Source organism: Alexandromys fortis, unplaced genomic scaffold (assembly GCF_014885135.2).
Source record: "Alexandromys fortis isolate MF-2015 unplaced genomic scaffold, M_Fortis_MF-2015_v1.1 scaffold_10, whole genome shotgun sequence".
Taxonomy (NCBI): domain Eukaryota; kingdom Metazoa; phylum Chordata; class Mammalia; order Rodentia; family Cricetidae; genus Alexandromys; species Alexandromys fortis.
In genome coordinates, this window is record NW_026067895.1 from 2,855,511 (window position 1) to 2,874,737 (window position 19,227).

General features: G+C 47.9%; 1 protein-coding gene across 10 annotated transcripts in view; it reads left to right on the top strand.

Moving 5' to 3' along the window:
- Nucleotides 1-19,227, top strand: part of Prune2 (prune homolog 2 with BCH domain) — a 243,185-nt gene that overhangs the window by 136,051 nt on the left and 87,907 nt on the right. For all 10 annotated transcript variants that reach the window (XM_050158933.1, XM_050158977.1, XM_050158968.1 and 7 more), the window contains exons 7-9: nt 5,917-6,072; nt 10,913-17,420; nt 17,764-18,526. In XM_050158933.1, coding sequence (XP_050014890.1) covers nt 5,917-6,072; nt 10,913-17,420; nt 17,764-18,526 — 7,427 coding nt within the window. The remainder of the gene's footprint in view (nt 1-5,916; nt 6,073-10,912; nt 17,421-17,763; nt 18,527-19,227) is intronic.

Genomic DNA, 19,227 nt, shown 5'->3' on the forward strand with positions numbered 1-19,227 from the left:
ACAGGATAGGAGTCGGAACCCCAGCACCCACACCAGCTGACTCGCAGCTACCTAGAACTCTAGCTTCAGGGGATCCAGCCCCTCTGGCCTCTGTGGCACCCACACTCATATATATATATATATATATATATATATATATATATATGTGTGTGTGTGTGTGTGTGTGTGTGTGTGTGTGTACAGACAGACAGACACATGCATGCATGCATGCACAGAGAGAATTAAAAATAAGAAATAGAGACCAAAAAGATGATATGGTGGCTGTGTCTAAGACAGTCATGAAAATGGAGAAAAAAGTGTTTGGCCCGATGTATGTTTTAAGGCAATTTGGTGAGGGAATATGTGAGACGTGAAGGGGGGAGGGAAAAGTGCAGAATAATTCCTAGCTGTTTAGCTTGAGTAACTGTCATTTAATGATACTGAAGGAACTGGGCAGGACTCACTCAGCTCATCTTGTATCTGTGAGATGGTCAGATATTCCCATGCATAGAGTCCAGGTGGGTGTACTTATTCATTGGAAAGTAGTTTTAAAGCCACATGTCTCTGAATGGAATTGCCAAGGAGAGTGGGTACCAAGGAGGTAGTGGAATTGGAGGACACGGGGTACCTGGGGCAGTGAGCACTTAGCAGTGTAATAAGGAAGTACAATCAGCAAAGATGACCAAGGAGTGTCCAGTGAGTGAGAAGAGAATCACGAGGAGGGCATGATGTCAGGAAAATGATGTACTCAGGAAGAGAGGAGGTCAGCTTTGTTGGAGCTGCGGGTAAAGCCCAGTGGGGTAAGAAAAGGAACATGTTTGATTGGTCAACATGAGTGATTGGCAGCTTGGAGAAGAGCAGTTGGAGCAGAAAGATGGGTCTCAGCACAAACAAGGCAGCCTAGAAGACACTTGAAGGTGGGGGTGTATGGGGGCAGTGCTGTTTCTCTCCCAGGAAAGGCCCACCTCTGAACTACTCAGATGTCCCTAAGACATTACGTAGACTGAGTTGGCTTGGTGTGATCCATGGCGCTGCAGCATTTAGCTTCATCACTGAATTTCGTTTTAGAAAAGTTTGGTGCCTCCTCCAGCCACTCCCTTTCTCTCTCTGTGGGGGTTGTTGGCTTTATTGCTACTCAAATTTTTTATGTTAGATTTATTCCGTGTATTTTAGATATGAGTGTTTGTTGCCTGCATTTACAGCTGTGCACCAGATGCATACTTGATACCAGAGAAGGTCAGAAGAGGGCATCAGGCTGTCTGGCACTGAAATTATGAGCAGTTGTGAACCACCACATGGGTGCTGAGAACTGAACCCAGGTTTTCTGCAAGAGCAACAAGTGCTCTTAACCCCTGAGCCATGTCTCCAGCCCGCAATACTGACTTTTTGAAGTAATGCAGCAAGACGTAAAGTGGTAGTTTAGAACAATGGAATTTCCCACTGCATTTGACTGTATTTCCAACAACAAGTGCATTAAATCTACCAGGCTCTCGCGATCTCAGGTCTCATATTAGGTCAAGTGGAGTCAAATCATTTCGCTTCTCCACACTGGGCTGTCATCATTGTCACCATCTGTACTAACATCGAGCTGTTGTAGGATTCTGCAGAGCTCTGCATTAGCTTTTGACTAGGAAATTACAACCCTTTTTTTGGTCCCTACCTTTCCAGATTTTTCTAATTCCAGAGCTTGGGATTATTCAGGCAAACAGATTCACAACCTTCTAAATGTTTGATGATTGAATCTTTGGGACCTGGGCTCTGATGGGAAGCAATTGCCATTTTTCCTGATCTGGCTGACCGGTTCCCAGTTGCAATGATAAGTAAAATTCCTAAATTGCGGGGAGGTTCAGAAATGTAGAGGGTGTCTGTGCCTGGGATTGCACGGAAAATTGTAGAGAGAATCTCTTTTTGTTTTCTAACGAAGTGGGAAACGCATATATGTGTGTGTAATTTAACTGCAAGTGGAAGAAGCATTGCACAGACATCTGAGCAGGTTAACAAATCGTGTTTGTATACGTGTAACTAAAACAGTAATTTATCAGGTAGAGGCAGATGGGGGAAATAAAATGCCAACCTGTGTCTACAGTAGGTCTGAGCTGATGATGAAGAGCTGTTTACTCAGGGCCGGCGTTGCTCGTCAGCAGCGTAGGAGCCACTACAGCACATGACTCCCTGCATAGCTAGAAGACAAGAATAAATTATACGCTGTGCAAACAGCACCAGCGCAAAAGCAGAACAAACAGACTGTGCCTCCCCGAGTCCTGAAGATTCTCACTCATTCCCTTGTTTGACTGGTTTAAATACGAAACTCTTGACACTACCTTGAGGCCAGTAGGATGGGATCTGGCTTGGACACATTCATCAGAGTGCATGGGGCATCAAAGCTGATCTTTGTTTGGAGTTACTGTAAGATGTATCAGATTTGATAATATGCCAAAATGGCTCACATGATTTTGTTTTTAATCAGTACTTCTTTTAAATCCATGGAATTTGGTTTGGGATCCCCCACGGGATGGTTGGCCAGTCTTACCCAGAAGACCTAGACTGCGAGAATTACTTATGGGACATGATGAAAACACACATTCTTAGACTTGGTCTCTAAACTGCTAAATAACAATCCCCAGCAAAGTGTTTAGAACACACAGCCCAGGGTGTTTTTGTAATGAGGTCAGTATAAGGAACTAGGGGGTAGGGGTGTTATTGGGCTAAGTCTCAGGAAAGCACTGAGAGTGCCAAGGTTTGGTTACTGGAAAATATATGGACCAATCCCTTGCGAATGCAGAGCTTTGTAGTTGGAATGCAGGGACAGATGCAACTTCAGTAAGTCTGGGGTGTAGGAAGAGACTGTACCAGTGCTACTAGACAAGATGTTAGAAACAACTGTATAGCAAAGAAGAATCAAAACATGGGGGCTGGAGAGATGGCTCAGCGGTTAAGAGCATTGCCTGCTCTTCCAACGGTCCTGTGTTCAATTCCCAGCAACCACATAGTGGCTCACAACCATCTGTAATGAAGTCTGGTGCCCTCTTCTGGCCTGCAGGCATACACACAGACAGAACATTGTATACATAATAAATAAATAAATAAATATTTTTTAAAAAAGAAAGAATCAAAACAGCTTCTGATGTAGCCAGCATTCTTGAATAGCAGAATGCCCACAACTACAGCTTTGAATAATGCTTCTGAATCGGCATCTGCTCATGTAAAGTCAAATTAACCTGTTCCTGTTTAAGGAACGCAAGGGGAGTGGTCACCAATGCATGTAACAATGTCTTCAGACTGCGTGCCTTCCTCCTATAAAACATTTGGAAAGGAAAATTGTGAGGCTTCTTAGAAAGTCTTCAGTTATTGATGGTAAGCTGTAGTTGAGTATCTTTTCCATTTGCTTTCAGTGTCAGCTCTGCTTTTTATCCGTAGAGGCACACAGCCCAGCATCCAGGTTCTTGATTAATCACCAGTGACGCTCTGCAGTGTTTTATCTGGTGAATGCTTATTACATATATGGGATAGTCTGATCCAAAGAAGGCAGACTCTGAACTCCCGTGGGCGAATGCATTCTCTAATACCTACTCAATGACTGTATGGCCTTCAGACACAGATTAAAAGCACAGGTGCTGGCAGTGTGCTTTCTGGGTCTCTTGTATGTGAACATCACAAACTTCACTACCAAATCAGACCAATAGATCCTTTGTATCCATCAAGAATACATCCCAAGAGCTTTGTGGTTCCCGTGTGTACTTCTCTCTAAACTAAAGGAGAAAGTGACCTTCTCTTTACTAAGTGGCCTAGTAAAATCCCTAACAAGAACAGCTGCCATGAGAAGCTGGCGCGGTGGCTCACACCTTTAGTCCCAGCACTCGGGAGTCACAGGCAGGTGGATCTCTGTGAGTTCAAGGCTGGCCTGTTCTGCCTAGTGAGTTCTAGGACAGACAGAGCTATGAAGAGAGACCCTGTCTCAAACAACAAAAACAAAAAACAAGCAAGCCAAAACAGACAGCCAATCCTCATCAGCACATGGAAGCCCCACCTACCAAGGGTCTCTTTGGGGTCTCATAGACCTTATGATTTCACTCAGCAAAATGCAGAGCCTTGCACAAATGGTAATTTTTGGTGCAAATATTAATGTGGTAACCGATCAATAACTCGATGTACCTATTCAGATATTCACAGTGGTTAGGAGGGGGTGGCATGACAATCACATTTTCTATGGTAAATACTTGAGTTTTAATATTGTACCACAGCAAACATAATTACAATTACTATTGTAATAAAATTCATAGAAGTCTCTAAATCCCTTGAGTGTACATGGTGATATGTTTCACTGAGAAAATCATAAGCTCTCGGTTAACTGATTTTACATAATGAGAATGACGACGATGTTGGTGGTGATGACAGAGAATTATGGCAAAGTGGTCTCACTGAAGTTGATATAACTTGAAAAGTCAAAACATTTCTGTACGTGACGTCACGTTCTGAGAATGCCTTCTCTGCAGTTGCCATATGTAACCCCAGCATTACAGCTGTTATAAAATTCTACCCCACAGTAGAAAATCCTCAGGGACTGGAGCTTCAGCACAGTTTGTAGAGTGCTCTGGTAACGCCCAGAGCCTTGGCTTCAGTGCCGCAGCTCCCCATATGGGAGACCCTGTTTCAGAAAAGAATTCCCCAGCCAATTCATCCAAGTTCACCTTCAGGAATTTGAATGGAAACTAGCAATAATAGTAGAAAATAAAATTGTAGAGCTAGTTAATCAGATATGAGTATTGAAGCACAAGCCTGACAGCCTGTGTTCAATCTCCAGAACCCAAACAAAAGATCCAGATGTGATGGCACACATCTGTAATCCCAGAACTCCTTCAGCAAGATGAGATGTGGAGATAGAACAGGTTGAATGTTCACAGGACAACTAGCCTGGAGTTTGTCAAGCAGCAGCAGAAACAAGAGACCTGCCCAGCAAGGAAGAAAAGAACTGACTCCCCAAAGTTGTGCTTCGACATCTGTACACATGCGCGTGAGAGCACACACACACACACACGTGCATGCACTCTTGCACACCTACAATGCTGTATTAACTACTTCTGTTGCTGTGATAAAACACCATGACCAAGCAACCTCCAGAAGATGGAGTGTGTCTTGGCCTGCGGTTCCAGAGGGACTGAAGTCCACTGTGCTGAGGAAGCATGGCAAAGGGAGCAGGGAGCTGAGAGAGCACAAAATAGGGTGAGCAAACTGAATGTAGGGCAAGCCCTGTCCCCCTCTCTCCAGACACCTCCTAAACTTCCACAATGGCAGCACCAACTGGGGACAAACTGAGCAAATAGCTGAGCCTATGGGAAGCATTATCACTCACTCAGACCACTACAGGCAGCCCCCCCACCTCCGCCCCCAAAATTAACAGTATTATAAGATAGGAGTATATCAGAATACATCATATATGAAGATCAGGAAACAGAAGATGACTTCACTATACTTCTGGAAGGAAGGGAGGAAGGGAGGGAGGGAGGGAGGGAGGGAGGGAGGGAGGGAGGGAGGGAGGGAGGAAGGGAGACAATCACGCAGACCCCTGGTATATGATCCTTCTTGCTTTTCTAGTGACAGACTGAGATTAGAGCCAACAGAAATTCTTATATGAGTATCATAAAAGATGCGGGCTGGATGTGCTTTTCAAATACTTGATAAATATTTCATAAAAATGTACTCCTTGTCTAAAGGGTTAATAATAATGGCAGAGACATCTTTCTTCCTTGGTTCGGGAAAACAAATTAGTCAAGTGTATTTTAAGCCAGAACATGGATGTTTCCGAAATTTCTCAAAGCATTTACTTCACTTGCCTCTGGTGATAGCTATCTGTCCTGTTGCATCACAGGCCTGAGTTGATGTGCGGCCACTGTCTGAAGCAGGCACTTTGACAATGATCTCACATGTCTGTCATTTCAGGACTGTCTGTTTCATAGCAACATCACCAGTGACTTGAAAGCCTTCACAGACAAGTTCGGTTTTGATGTCCTCATCCTGATCGCGAGCTACACCTTGGAGGAGCAGCAGAGACAGCAAATCGCGGTGTACTCCCAGAACCTGGAACTGTGCAGCCAGGTGAGCCTTCCTCGGTCTGTTCCACTGTTGGTGAGCTTCTGGAATTAAGCTTCTGGAATTAATGTGCTAAGAAGTAATAACAGACTAAGAAGTAATAAGAGGCCCAAGAGATATAGTCCTGATACTGGACTTGTAGGGCAATTGGGGCATATCGTGCATTGTTTCATTTTAGAAAGGCTGCTAGCCTGTTTCGTGTTGCTGACAAAATGGCAGAGGCCAGGTACTTTTTAAAGAAGAGACATTTGTTGGCTCACAGTTCTTGAGACTCGAGAGCAGGGCATGGACTTGTGCCCTGATGCGGCATGGGCTTTCTGGAGGACAGCATCACATAGAGAACCTGGAAGCAAACGTCTAAACTTGCTTTGTGACAACCCATTCCCGTGAAAATCGATACAGTCCCTGAAGCTTTCATTGATCCTCCTTGTCACCTAACAACCTTCTGCTAGCCCCACTTCTTAAAGATTCCATCCCATCCATACTGTCACCACCATGTCGGGAGCCAAGCTTTGAGTGTGCAGACCTTTGCACGGTGACACAAAACCATAGCACAACCTCACAACTGTTTTCCTTCTAGACTGAACCCATAAAGAAAACTACCAAATGAAGGCCAGTCTGGCTTTTCTACACTGTTTTCTTTTGAGACCGCTCCCTGATGATAACCAATCTAGCCACTGTCTCAATAGCTATGCGGTGCCTGGTGTTTAGAACAAGTGATCCGATGCCTTAGCAAACACAGTGAAGGTGCTCGGGTAAGCAGCTGGATCTTGTAGGGTGAGAGTTGAGCCTTTTAACACAAAACCTAGAAAATAAAAAGAAGAAGAGGAGAGGGAGAGGGGAGAGAAGGAAGAAGAAGAGGAGAAGAAGAAGAAGAAAGTTAATCACAACAGGTCCTGGATGTATGAGTCCAATTAGTTATTATACTTAATAACTAACACTGAGATTGATATGGATATAATGACTGGTTAACATGAACCTCGCTAGCGAGTCAGAGTCCTTGGCTACCACGCGTGGCGAGAGGCAAGTCTCCACTTTGTTTTTCAGCATCTCCCTCTAAAGCTCCATTCGGCTCCTTCACGATGACTGTATCTACTCTCACTGCTTTCTCGAGTTCAGATACGAACAAGATGCCTCTGCTATGGCGCACTTTGTGTCCCCTGCACTGACCCGCATACCCGTGTATGTCAAATTGCTGCTGTGGCTTTCCCAGGGCTAACACACTATGCGTATGGACCCAAGGGTGTGCTATTACCTTTCTTGTCGCGGTGACAGAACCCTTGGCAGAAGCAAACGAATGGGAGAGAGATTTCCTCTGGCTCATATTTCAGAGCTACTGTCCATCATGGCAGAGAAGGCACGGCAGTTGACATCTGTGGCAAGTGGGAGCTTGGAACATGGTTTATCCCACTGCAACCAGATCAGGAAGAACGTGGCCAGATAGGAAGCAGGGCTCCCCTGCAACCTACAGACCAGTGTCCACCAGCTAGGAACCGTGTCTAAAGAGTTCCATGGCGTCCCCATAACACAGCAGCTGGGGAGCAGGGATTCAAGTGCATGAGCCTGTGGGGGGATATTTTACTGCCAAATCATAACGAAGGGTAGATTTTACCCTTTTGCTCACAACTTTCTAGAGAGAAGACATAAGTTGTCCACATGTCTGCTATCTTAGTTTTCAAAGCACTTTTGGCAGCAGACCCCTTTTCCAAGTCATTTTGAAAGTAAACTTCTTTAAGCAAAGGAAGTGGTCAAAACCCTGGAGCACTTCCTCTTCTCTCCTCACCCCACTGACAGTTTCAAAGGCAACTCCTCTAAATTCCCGGCAACCCAAAGGGGACAGGCTCTGCACCACAGGGTCCTCCTTTATCTCATGGTCACACAGTGAAGAGTCCACCTCTGTGGTTCAGTCACAGAGTTCGAAATTCAGGTCCCCTCCCACCAGCAGAGAGTTGTTGATTTATCAATCCTTCCCTAGTTTTTGTTTTCTTATCAACAAAGCTTGAAACAAAACAAAAAGTTACATTGCATCCCTGTGAGAAGAAGAGAACCCTTGGGTGTGACACACTTACATCTGTGCTGGTGTGGGTAAGCACGCGGAGAACGCTGCTGGCTGTGGTTACCATCAAGGCCATTTCCACAGCTTCTGAGGCTCTCCTCTCCACCATCGTTTTTAACCCCTGTTAATCCTGTAGGGCTGTTTTCTTTTTTTTCCTAACAATAACTTATTTAATTTTATGTGCATTGGTGTCAGATCCCCTGAAACTTGAGTTACAGACAGTTGTAAGCTACTGTGTGGGTGCTGGGAATTGAACCTCGGTCCTCTGGAAGAACAGTCAGTGCTCCTAACCACTCAGCCATCTCTCCAGCCCCATGTAGGGCTTTTTCAAAAGCTCAGCATGGCAAAACAGTCCTGGTGTTCCCTAAACTTCCAAGTGCTGCAGCCTGGGCCCGGCCTGGAGCCGGCTTGTCTGGCTCAGTGTCCCTCTGCCCTCCAGGAGCCTTTGTCTGCTCAGATTTCCGTGTCACTGCTCCCCAGGGCAAGAAGGAAAGGAAGGGGCCTGAGTGCCATGGGGAGGCTCAACCTGTGGCCCTTTCCCTCTCGCGCCTCTTCCTTTGCCTTAACACTCCATCAGGGCCAGGCCGGAGCTGGCTTCCTCTCCGATTCAAATGCTTGGTCAGCACCCAGGGATTCTGCAGACTCATATTTCACAGCTGTTGGAAGATGGTGCTATATTACACTTAGGAAAGGCTTTGGGTGATTTTAAAGACAGTCACTGGTAACTCCCAGAAACCAGTGAAATGGAGAAGCTGACTAATCTAAATGTTAAGTTGAATGGGGCTGGAGAAAGAGCTGGTGCCAGGCTAAGCTGGGTACAGTGGTACCTGGGTCTCAGTTGCTGGCGACCTTCTCTGTAGACAGATGGACAGTTTAACTTTTGTGGGCTGCAGATCCAGCCCCGTCAGGAGACAGCTGGCCCAGCATGTACAAAGCCCCGAGTGCAGTCACATGCACAAGTCAGCCTAGCACAGTGGCCCACACTTATTAGAGACTGGGAAGTTGACTCTGGTGGGAAAGAACTTGCCTCACAAAAAGCTGGACATGGTGGCACAGGTTTATCATCCCAGCCCTGGGAAAACAGAGACGAAGATCCCTGAGGCTTGCCGGCTGGCCAGTCTCACCAAATTGGTAGGCTCTGGGCCAGTGAGAGATCCTGTCTCGAAAGGGTGGATGGCATTTCTGAGAATGACCCTGGAGTTGTCCTCTAGCCTCCAAAAGAAAGCATATACACGGGCATGTGCGCACACACACAGGCACACATGCACACATATGCACACACGCACACATGCACAACACAGGCACACATACACACATATGCACACACGCACATGCACACACAGGCACACATACACACATATGCACACATGCACACACACATACGCACACACACACACAAACACAAACACACACACACATATATAAATAAAGTATTTTAAGGCCACCATTCTCAACCCCCAGGTCCCATTTGCACGTTTTATATGCCATGTCAATCTGATCAGCATTTCTGATGTCAGCCTAGTCATGCCACATCCACCCTCCAGGCCTTACCGACAGTGCTCACATCCTGTGCCCAGACGCAGTCTGCTAATGGTGGCTCTCACCCTCATCCAAAAAACTTCTTTTTTCAATAGACAGAGATCATTATAGAAAGCACAACTGGTCAAAATCCATAGACCAACTGACTGTGTGGTACCCATCAGCAATTGATACACTACAAAACAACCCCTACACCAAAGGCTCAGGGAATGTTGTAGAATGGCAGGTGCACGTGTGCACGTGTGCATGTGTGTGTGTATGTGCATGTATGTGTGTGTGAAAAGACTGCAGGACCAGAGGACCAGAATGTCTGCTGTGAGTTTATCTCCCGTGTATGACAAGGAAGCTCTACCCACGCATCCTCAACAGTGTGGTTGCCTAAATAAGACCCAAACCATGACACCATCAGAGGAAGTGCTAACGTGGATGGCAGAAAGGTCACAGGATCCCAGCCCCAGAAGAAGAGATGGAGGCAATTTGTGATTGCTGAGAGAGGGAGAATCAGTAACTTGGGGTTTCTACTTCTGCGATGAAACACCATAACCAAAAAAGCAAGTTGGGGAGGAAAGGGTTCATTTGGCTTGCACTCTCCCATCACTGTTCATCACTGAAGGAAGTCAGGACCGGAACTCAAATGGGGTAGGAACCCAGAGGCAGGAGCTGATGCGGAGACCATGGAAGGGTGCTGCTTACTGCCTTGCTCTCACGGATTGCTTAATCTCCTTTCTTATAGAACCCGGGACCACCACCCCAGGGGTAGCACCGCTCACAATGCTGGGCCCTCCCCATCAATCACTAGTTGAGAAAATGCCTTACAGCTAGAACTTATGGAGACATTTTCTCAGTTAAGGTTCCCTCCTTTTGGGTAACTCTAGCTTGTGTCAAATTGATATAAAACTGGCTAGGACAATCAATCTTTCGAGAAATGAGCCCCCTGATTAGTTATCTATCACTGAGTGATCATCTCTAAAAATGTACATATATGAGAAACATTAAATGGACTCAACAAGTTATAGTTATATATTTACTCATATATAGTGTATGGCTTCATGGCAAAAAATAAAGAAGAAAGGCAATAGATTTGAGAAGGAATGGGGGAATGAAAGGAGTTGGAGGGAGGAAAAGAAGATGAGGAATGACGTTGTTATAGTACACATATGTGAAAATACACAAATTTTTAGTGAAAAGCTGAGAAAGACAAAATGCCAGGGGTATCTCCACGCTCACACACACCCTTGTGCCTCCCTGTAGATTTGCTGTGAATTGGAAGAAAGTCAGAACCCTTGCCTGGAACTGGAGCCATTTGAATGTGGCTGTGACGAGATCCTGGTATACCAGCAGGAGAACCCTTCTGTGACCTGTGACCAGGTGGTTCTTCTTGTCAAGGAAGTCATCAACAGGAGGTGTGCAGAGATGGTCTCTAACAGCCGGACATCCTCCACGGAAGCTGTGGCAGGCAGCGCGCCCCTGTCCCAGGGCTCCTCCGGGATTATGGAACTGTATGGTTCTGACATAGAGCCACAGCCCAGCTCTGTGAATTTCATAGAAAACCCTCCAGAGCTCAACGATTCTAACCAGGCTCAGGCAGATGTCAACATAGACCTTGTTAGTCCCGACAGCGGCTTGGCCACCATCAGGAGCAGTCGTTCATCCAAGGAGAGCTCAGTGTTCCTCAGTGATGACAGCCCCGTGGGAGAGGGTGCTGGGCCTCACCACAGCCTTCTCCCAGGATTTGACTCCTACAGCCCCATCCCCGAAGGGATAGTTGCAGAAGAGCACAGCGAACACTTTGACCTCTTCAACTTTGACCCAGCACCCATGGCTTCTGAGCAATCCCAGCCGTCTTCCCATTCTGCAGACTACTCGCCAGAAGACGGCTTCCCCAACAGCGACTCATCAGAAGGAAACCTCTCCGCGGGGCCGAAAGGACTTGGTGAGATGGGGATCAGCAAGTCTAATTACTCATCCAGCTCACTTTTGTCGGAGACCGGGAAAGACAGCCTGGTGGAATTTGATGAAGACTTTGTCCAGGGACAAGAAAGTTCAGGAGATAACTCTGAAAGTAATTTAAGCCTGGCATGTTTCGTGGGAGATGGACCTTCCTCCCCGCCACGGCTGAAGAACATTGGGAAGAGGATCCCACCAACACCTATGAACAGCTTTGCAGAACTCTCACCGTCAACCGAAGCGCCAGCCCCACTCTATCCTGAAGGTATGATCCAAAATGCCATAGACGCGACCCACCTGGGGCCGCCTCAGACCCGCACACGGTGCAGCAGCTGGTGGGGTGGCTTAGAAATTGACTCGAAAAATATCGTGGATGCGTGGAGCCCCGGTGAGCAAGAGCCTGTCTTCCAGAACCCTGAATCCTGGAAAGAGCATAAGAACGGCCCTGTTGAGAGGAGAACCTCGGATTCCGCCTTCCAACCGCAAAGTCTCGGATTCCCAAAGTCAGATCCCTGGGAATCTGAATTTGGTCAGCCTGAACTGGGCAGCAAAGATACCCACGACCAGGAGAAGGAGAGCTTGCAATGTCAGCATCCACCCACAGAGATGCCGCATTTGACAGATGCCTCTCCTCAAGGGACAAACCACCTCATAGAAGACTTCGCTGCTTTGTGGCATTCAGGCCATCCGCCAACAATGATGCCCGAGCCCTGGGGAAATCCCTCAGATTCTGTTGACACCGCAGTCTCGGTGCCATTCCCGGCCTGGGGTGCATTTGATAAGAGAAACAGCACCGAGACTCTACACAGCACTTGGAATCTTCATCCCACTAACAACGAGATGCCGCCTGTGCAGGACCCGAATGAGTGGGCTATGGCCAAAAGCGGGTTTTCTTTCTCTGCTGCGGACCTACTGGACAATTCCCTTGTTGAAGTCAATGCAGATGCTGCTCCAGAAGTCTGGGGCAATACGAGCAGCGGCCCCAAGGATAGTATTCTTACATCTCGAAGCCCCATATCTGATCTGGGTCAAACGTGGAATACTTCTAAGCTGCCAGGGGAAGACCAGAATGGTTTGGTGGATCCGACAGCCAGAAGGAGGGTATATGGGAAGGAAGGTTCCTGGAGCCTCTTTGAGGAGAGTGTTAAGAAAAGAGGGTCAGATGTATCAGCTCCTTGGGAAGACTCCTTCTTGTCATACAAATGCTCTGATTACAGCGCATCCAACCTAGGAGAAGATTCAGTCCCATCCCCCCTGGACACCAACTACTCCACCTCTGACTCTTACACGTCGCCAACATACGCTGGAGATGAAAAGGAGACAGAAAACAAGCCATTTGCTCAAGAGAATGGTTTTGAGGCCAAAGACACTAACTGTCTTGCAGAGGGTGGCGAGTCTCTCGCAGCGTCACCGCAGCAGTCTCAGAGAAATCGAATTGGTTCCGGTCCCGGGCACTTAGACATGTGGGCGTCGCCTCCTGCAGATGATACACCCGAAGGAAATGGCGCACATCCTCCAGACAAAGACTTTCTCAAGATCGAGCGTGCAGTAGACAAGCCTGCTTCCAGGGAGGACGATGGAGGGGAGAGCAGCCCATCCAGTTACAATGACCCCAGCATGATGCAACTCTACAACGAGGCAAACCGGCAGCTCACCCTTCTCCACAGCAACACCAACTCACGCCAGGCAGCCCCCGACAGCCTTGAGACATGGAACCGAGTGGCTCTGGAGGACACACAGTCCACCGCCACCATCTCGGACATGGACAACGAACTGGACTGGGATGACTGCAGTGGGGGTGTGGCTATCAGCGGCGACAGTCAAGCAGAAGGTTACATAGCTGCAAACACTGAACCCGAAACCCGGTTCTCAGTGAAGCAGCTGGAACCCTGGGGCACAGAGCATCAGGAAGCAAACCAGGTAGACTGGGACCTCTCCGCCTCTGCCGAGCCCACTGGGGACACTGGTCCCAGTGAATACCATATCCTGAATGAGAAGAGTGGGCAGTTAATTGCAAACAGTATTTGGGATTCTGTCATGAGAGATAAAAATATGCCGACATTCAGATTACCAAGCCCACCCAGTACTACAGATATGGGACAAAGCGCTTGGCCTCCTGAAATTCCCGGGCACTCAGTAAATGATAAAGACAGTCCCGTGTTAGAAGCCTCTGGATTCAGTGAGCCAGCAGCACTCACATCTCGGGACATGTGGACAGAGTCACAAGGCGACACAGCATCCTTGGTGACCAGGCCGGAGAGTCCAGAATGTGTCACACAGTCAGACCCGTGGACTGGCTGTGCTTTCGGACAGAGTGAAAGAGAGATCGAAGGCCTGGGAGCCCCTAGCAGCGGGCATCTCAACAAGGAGGCAGCGGCAGGCTCCGGGGTGGAGGGAGAAGAGCCCAGTGACCAGGCAGTGTCTTTTTCAGCTGCATTTAAACACCAAGAAATCTGCAGTGCGTCAGGCAAAATCAACTCTCTTCTAGTCACTTCCGGTCCTCAAGCGGAGGGACCAGAGGAAGCCTTAGAAGTCGAGAAGGAGCCTTATGCTCTAGACTCCTTTGCTGTGCAAGCAGAGACACCCACAAGCGATTTGCAGACAAAAGAGACCCATGAGGAATCTCTCGTGGATGTCAGAAATTCAGGTGAAACGGGCACAACTTCCGGTAGGATTCATCTAATAGAAAATATGCCTTTATCTGATATGGAACTTGAGAAAACTGAAGCCTGTAATCCTCTGGAGTCAGGAAGAGCGGATGAACAGCTGCTTTATGAGTGTCCTCAGACCTTGGACGATTGGGACGGCGCTGTAGACAGTGACGTGTGGGACAGTCACATAAGTTATGAGGCGACTGCGAATCCCGCAGGCCATGGCCCCGAGAGCGGCTTCCCGGAAGCCCTTTCCCCAGGAAATTATGACAGAGACAGCCTCTCCAGTGAATGTACTCATTCAAGTATGTCGAGTCCTGATCCAAATGAGTCTCCAGTGGCTTTGCCCTGGACCCATGGACCCGGTACTGAACTTCAGAAAGAGGATCAGGACGACAGGAGCAAACCAATTCACCAAGAACCGGAACAATTTGCCACCGAATCCCAAGCAGAAGTGGTTACTGAAATGAGGGACTTTGCAGAAAATAGACAGGATGGGTTGGGAAAGTTGTCTGATCACAGGGATCCTAAATTTCCTGAGATTCCAAGCGAGTCCATCAACGGTGACTCCTCATCCTCTTCATCCAGCCTTGGAACGGATAAATATCCAGAATATTCTTATGCATATCAGGGAGGAAGTGTAACAATTAGCCATCAAGAGAAAAATGAACTTGACTTTCTGGAAATTGCGCAGCCAGAGGACACTAGGAGCATATCCACAAGCTCAGGTTCTGACGATGATGGTGGAGGTGACGGAGAGTTAGTGGAGACAGAGCTCCATTTGGCCACATGCCAAGTTTCTCAGAGCGAATCCGGGGCTTGTGGTTCACTGCATGAACCCGAGTTCTTGACCACAGAGGATCCCAAGTCTGAACTTTCTGTCTTTGTGGGTAGTTCAGAGCCAAGAGAGAAAGAGAACAAGCCAAACCCATTCTGCGACAGTCAACAAAGCAGCCCTGGTCAGTGGATCTTGTCACCACTCGTGCAGACTGGCACACAGGACACATCTGTGGAGGTCAAGGCTGCAGAAACGGGGAGGACGGGAGACAGCATGTGGCAGGTGTCTCCCAAACCTGAGCCCCGGGATGGAGACCCTGCTCGATTGGAAATGCTTGGCTTCTCAGCTGACAGCAGTGAGTGGTGGACCAGCCCTCTACAGGAAGGGAGACCGAATGTCAGCACATCTGCAGGGCCACTGTCTGACTCTGAGGGGGAGTCTAACTTAGAGGCAACTTCTCCAGTCTTCCAGAACTCGGGTCCCTGGGGCGTACCCATTCAGAGTGATAGTGAACCTGTGGACACAGACACTACTAATCCCTTCAGTGGTAAACTGAAGTCACCCTTTCTATATAGCAATGGGGACAAGTCACATGAGAAACTTTGGAACATTCAACCAAAGCAGCTTGACTCAGATGCCGACCAGTTCAGTCAGCTTGTAATATTGAACCAAGTTAAAGACGAAGATGCAGGCCAGCAAACAGCTGTGCCCTCTACTGCTGACAACCTTCCTGCGGAGACTCGCACCCAAGAGCAGCGTCAGGAACCTGCGCTCTCTGTCTGGGACCATGCGGACCCAACATTTACTAACAGAGATGAAAACGGACGCATCAGCCCTGGGGTTTCTCCCACTGAGTGCCAACAAGAGAACTGGTGGGGACAAGAAAAATCCTATCCCGGCCAAGTGACACACTCAAGCACGGTCACGGAAAATCTCACTGCAGTCAGTACTCCCACAGAGCTGATGGAGAAGTCAGGTTCTGAATGGGATAGCCCCAGCCCCGGCGAGCCCCAGCCTAACTTTGTTCCAGATATTTTACATGACAACTTCCAGGAGGGTGGACAACTGGCCTCGGCTTCCCCTGATTTGTGGGTGGACGTCAAAGAGCCTTTCGCCTTCAGAGCAGATGCTGAGGATCCTGATATACTGACTCACTGCGACCATGACAGCGACTCTCAGGCCTCCGGCAGCCCTGATGTGTGCCACGATTCTGAAGGAAAGCAAGAGACGGAGACGCATGCAGGTGCTTCCCCAGGACCTGAAGTGGAGCCCAGTGAACTTTACCTCCCTGAGCTAAAGATGAATGATGAACCTACTCAGGGACCCAGGAAGGCATCTCTCCCACACAGTTCAGAACTCCACTCTGAACACCCGATGCCACTGCCTCCAATCGATAGTCGGATGGATATAAATGGCTCATCTAAGCCTGCCTCTCCCAAAAGTTCCCCTGAACCTTCTGATAGGCATGGAGACAACAATACAAGCTTGACAGCGTTAGAGGAAGATGCCAACCCGGAGGTGGGAGCCGTGGACAGGGGGATCCCAGGTACTGGAAATGGAGATGCTGACACTCCCGTGACTTGTCAGGAGGTCAGTATAGAAGGCAACGGCTCTTGGGTGTCAGAAGAACTTTGTCCTGACAGTCAGACAGGCACGGGGGCCTTGCTTGACCGTGAGCAACCTTTTGCTTCTGAGAACCCTGCTGTACTGACTGACATCTTGCTAGCCTCAGACACCTGCCTGGATGTGAGCGAAGCTGCCTTTGAGCACAGTTTCAGTGAAGCCTCAGGCCTCAACACTTCCACGGGCACTATAGACGATATGAGTAAGTTAACACTATCAGAAGGCCATCCTGAAACACCAGTTGATGGGGATGCGGGGAAGCAAGATATCTGCTCGTCTGAAGCTTCCTGGGGTGATTTCGAATATGATGTCATGGGCCAGAATATTGATGAAGATCTGATGAAAGAACCCGAACATTTCCGCTATGGGGGTGATCTTCCATTGGAAGACGGAGCACTGAAGCAATCGCTGGCCCCATACACACCCCCCTTTGATCTGTCCTACCTCACAGAACCTACTGCTGCTACTCAAACAGCCCAGGAAGCTGGGTCTCCAGATGATGCATCTCTGGGGAGTGACGCAGCAGAGATGTTACTTTCTGCTCTTCCTGATCAAAGGGAGGAAAACCACGCTGAGACCGACAGCAGGCAGCCTAGACACCCGGTGACTGTGTTGCATGTTTGTGAAGACCCTGAGGCTCTTTCTTCACCTGTAGGAGGACCGGGTTCCAACATAGAATCATCACCTTCAAATATTGACTGGGAAATAGAAACAGATTGTTCAGATTCACCAGCAGGTGGCGCCATGAGACCACCAAACGGTAAGCAATTCGCTCCCCGCCCTCCTATACTCGCACACGTACACAAACGTATCTCCATCTTCACGGAATCAGCATTAAATAAATCAGTGCATTTATTAAAGCATTGCTACCAATGCAAGCAGAGAAAGTAACTGTATGTCCAATCCATTGTCTAGCCATCTTCAGTATATGTAAATATAACAACTATGCTACGAAACTTCCCTGTGCTTAAGAAAACTGAACAAGTTCACAAAAAGGAAAGTATGTAGCAGCTTGCCTCTTCTTAAGTGGTTGTTTGTGAAGACCACAGATCACATTGAGTGCTAATTAAGCCTGTTCTCTCCGTATTGCTTTCCTATTCTAGGTGTCATCGAGGATATAGTAGAGTTAGAAGAGAACATAATTCCCACAAAAGGGCCCGAGCAGACAAAATCAGAGTCCATTGAAGATAAGTGGGCCGAGAAAAGCGAAGACCCCCATGCACTAGCTGTGAGTTACATACTCGTAAGCCATGAAAAAGATTCTCCGTTGAAACCAGAGGCCTGGGAAGCAAGAGAAAACTTACCCGAATCAGAAAAATTATCCATAGGTTCTGGAGAAACAGAGCTACCAGAAACTCAGTTAGCAGAGGCCCCAGACACATGCCAGCCCGAGTCTCTAAATGAAGTCAAAGTTGGTTCTGCAGAGAAAATGTCTTCCGACCACAACAAGAGGGCATCTCCTGAAAGCCCTGCACAAGAGCAGAACTGGATGGTCTTGGGCCACAGTGAGGTTGCTGATCTATCCCCAGAAACAAGGGACCCCGGGTCTGAGTCTCCTGGTAAAACTATGGAGCAGTTCTTGAGTCTCAGCTTGGACAAGGCCCCCCAGTGCGAGGATCTGGGAGGAAATAGGCCTCTAGACTCTTTAGCACTGGAGGAAGTCACTGCTTTGAGCAGCCAATCAAAGAAGAGCAAGAGACGAGGTCAAGCTGGTCTAGATGCGGTTCCAGCACAGGCTGCCACCCAGGACAATGAATGGGAAATGCTTTCGCCACGGCTCGCCCAGAAAAAGAGGATCCCTCCACAGGAAATGGAGGAGGAGACAGAGTTCCTTGAGCCTAGACTCCGAAAGCCAAGGCCAAATGGGTAAGCAGAACAGTCGGTTTGATTGTTGTGGAAATGATTGTGTTTGGAAACCAGGAAAATAGTGAGAGGTTCTGATGAGTGGTTCTGAATCGTGAGCGTGCCAGGCCAGGGAAATCGTGAGAGGTTCTGACGTGAGGGGGCCAGGCCAGGGAAATCGTGAGAGGTTCTGACGTGAGGGGGCCAGGGTGAGATGTCTTTTCTGACATTTGTTATAAGATGAAGCATCAGAGGAAACAATTGCTAGACAGCTATCAGCCAAAGGATGATGTGCATCCAGTCTGTTCCCACCCTGCTGACGTCAGCACCTGTGTGACTCTGAAACAGGCTGGTGTCGGCAGCCTCACACAGACATGCATGCAGGCAAAACACCAATGCATATAAAATAAAAAATAAATAAACAATATAAAAGATAAATGTTTATAAAAAGAAATAGAATGTCACTGCTGCTTTTAAGATTTGGGGTGTGCTGATAATACTTAAGATTTCTCTTTCTTTCATTTGCCCTTAAAAATAGTGAGAAATAAGTTAAGCAGAAGGGATGATAGCTTTTTGGCTTCAAAGTGTGTGTGATGTGCACTGTGGCATGTATTTACGTGCCCCCCATGAATTAGTTCATGCAGTTAATATGTAACGGGCATAGGGAAGACACCGCCTGCTCAGTTTAGGAGCATAAAGAGACAATCTATAGCAAAGGCTCTGTG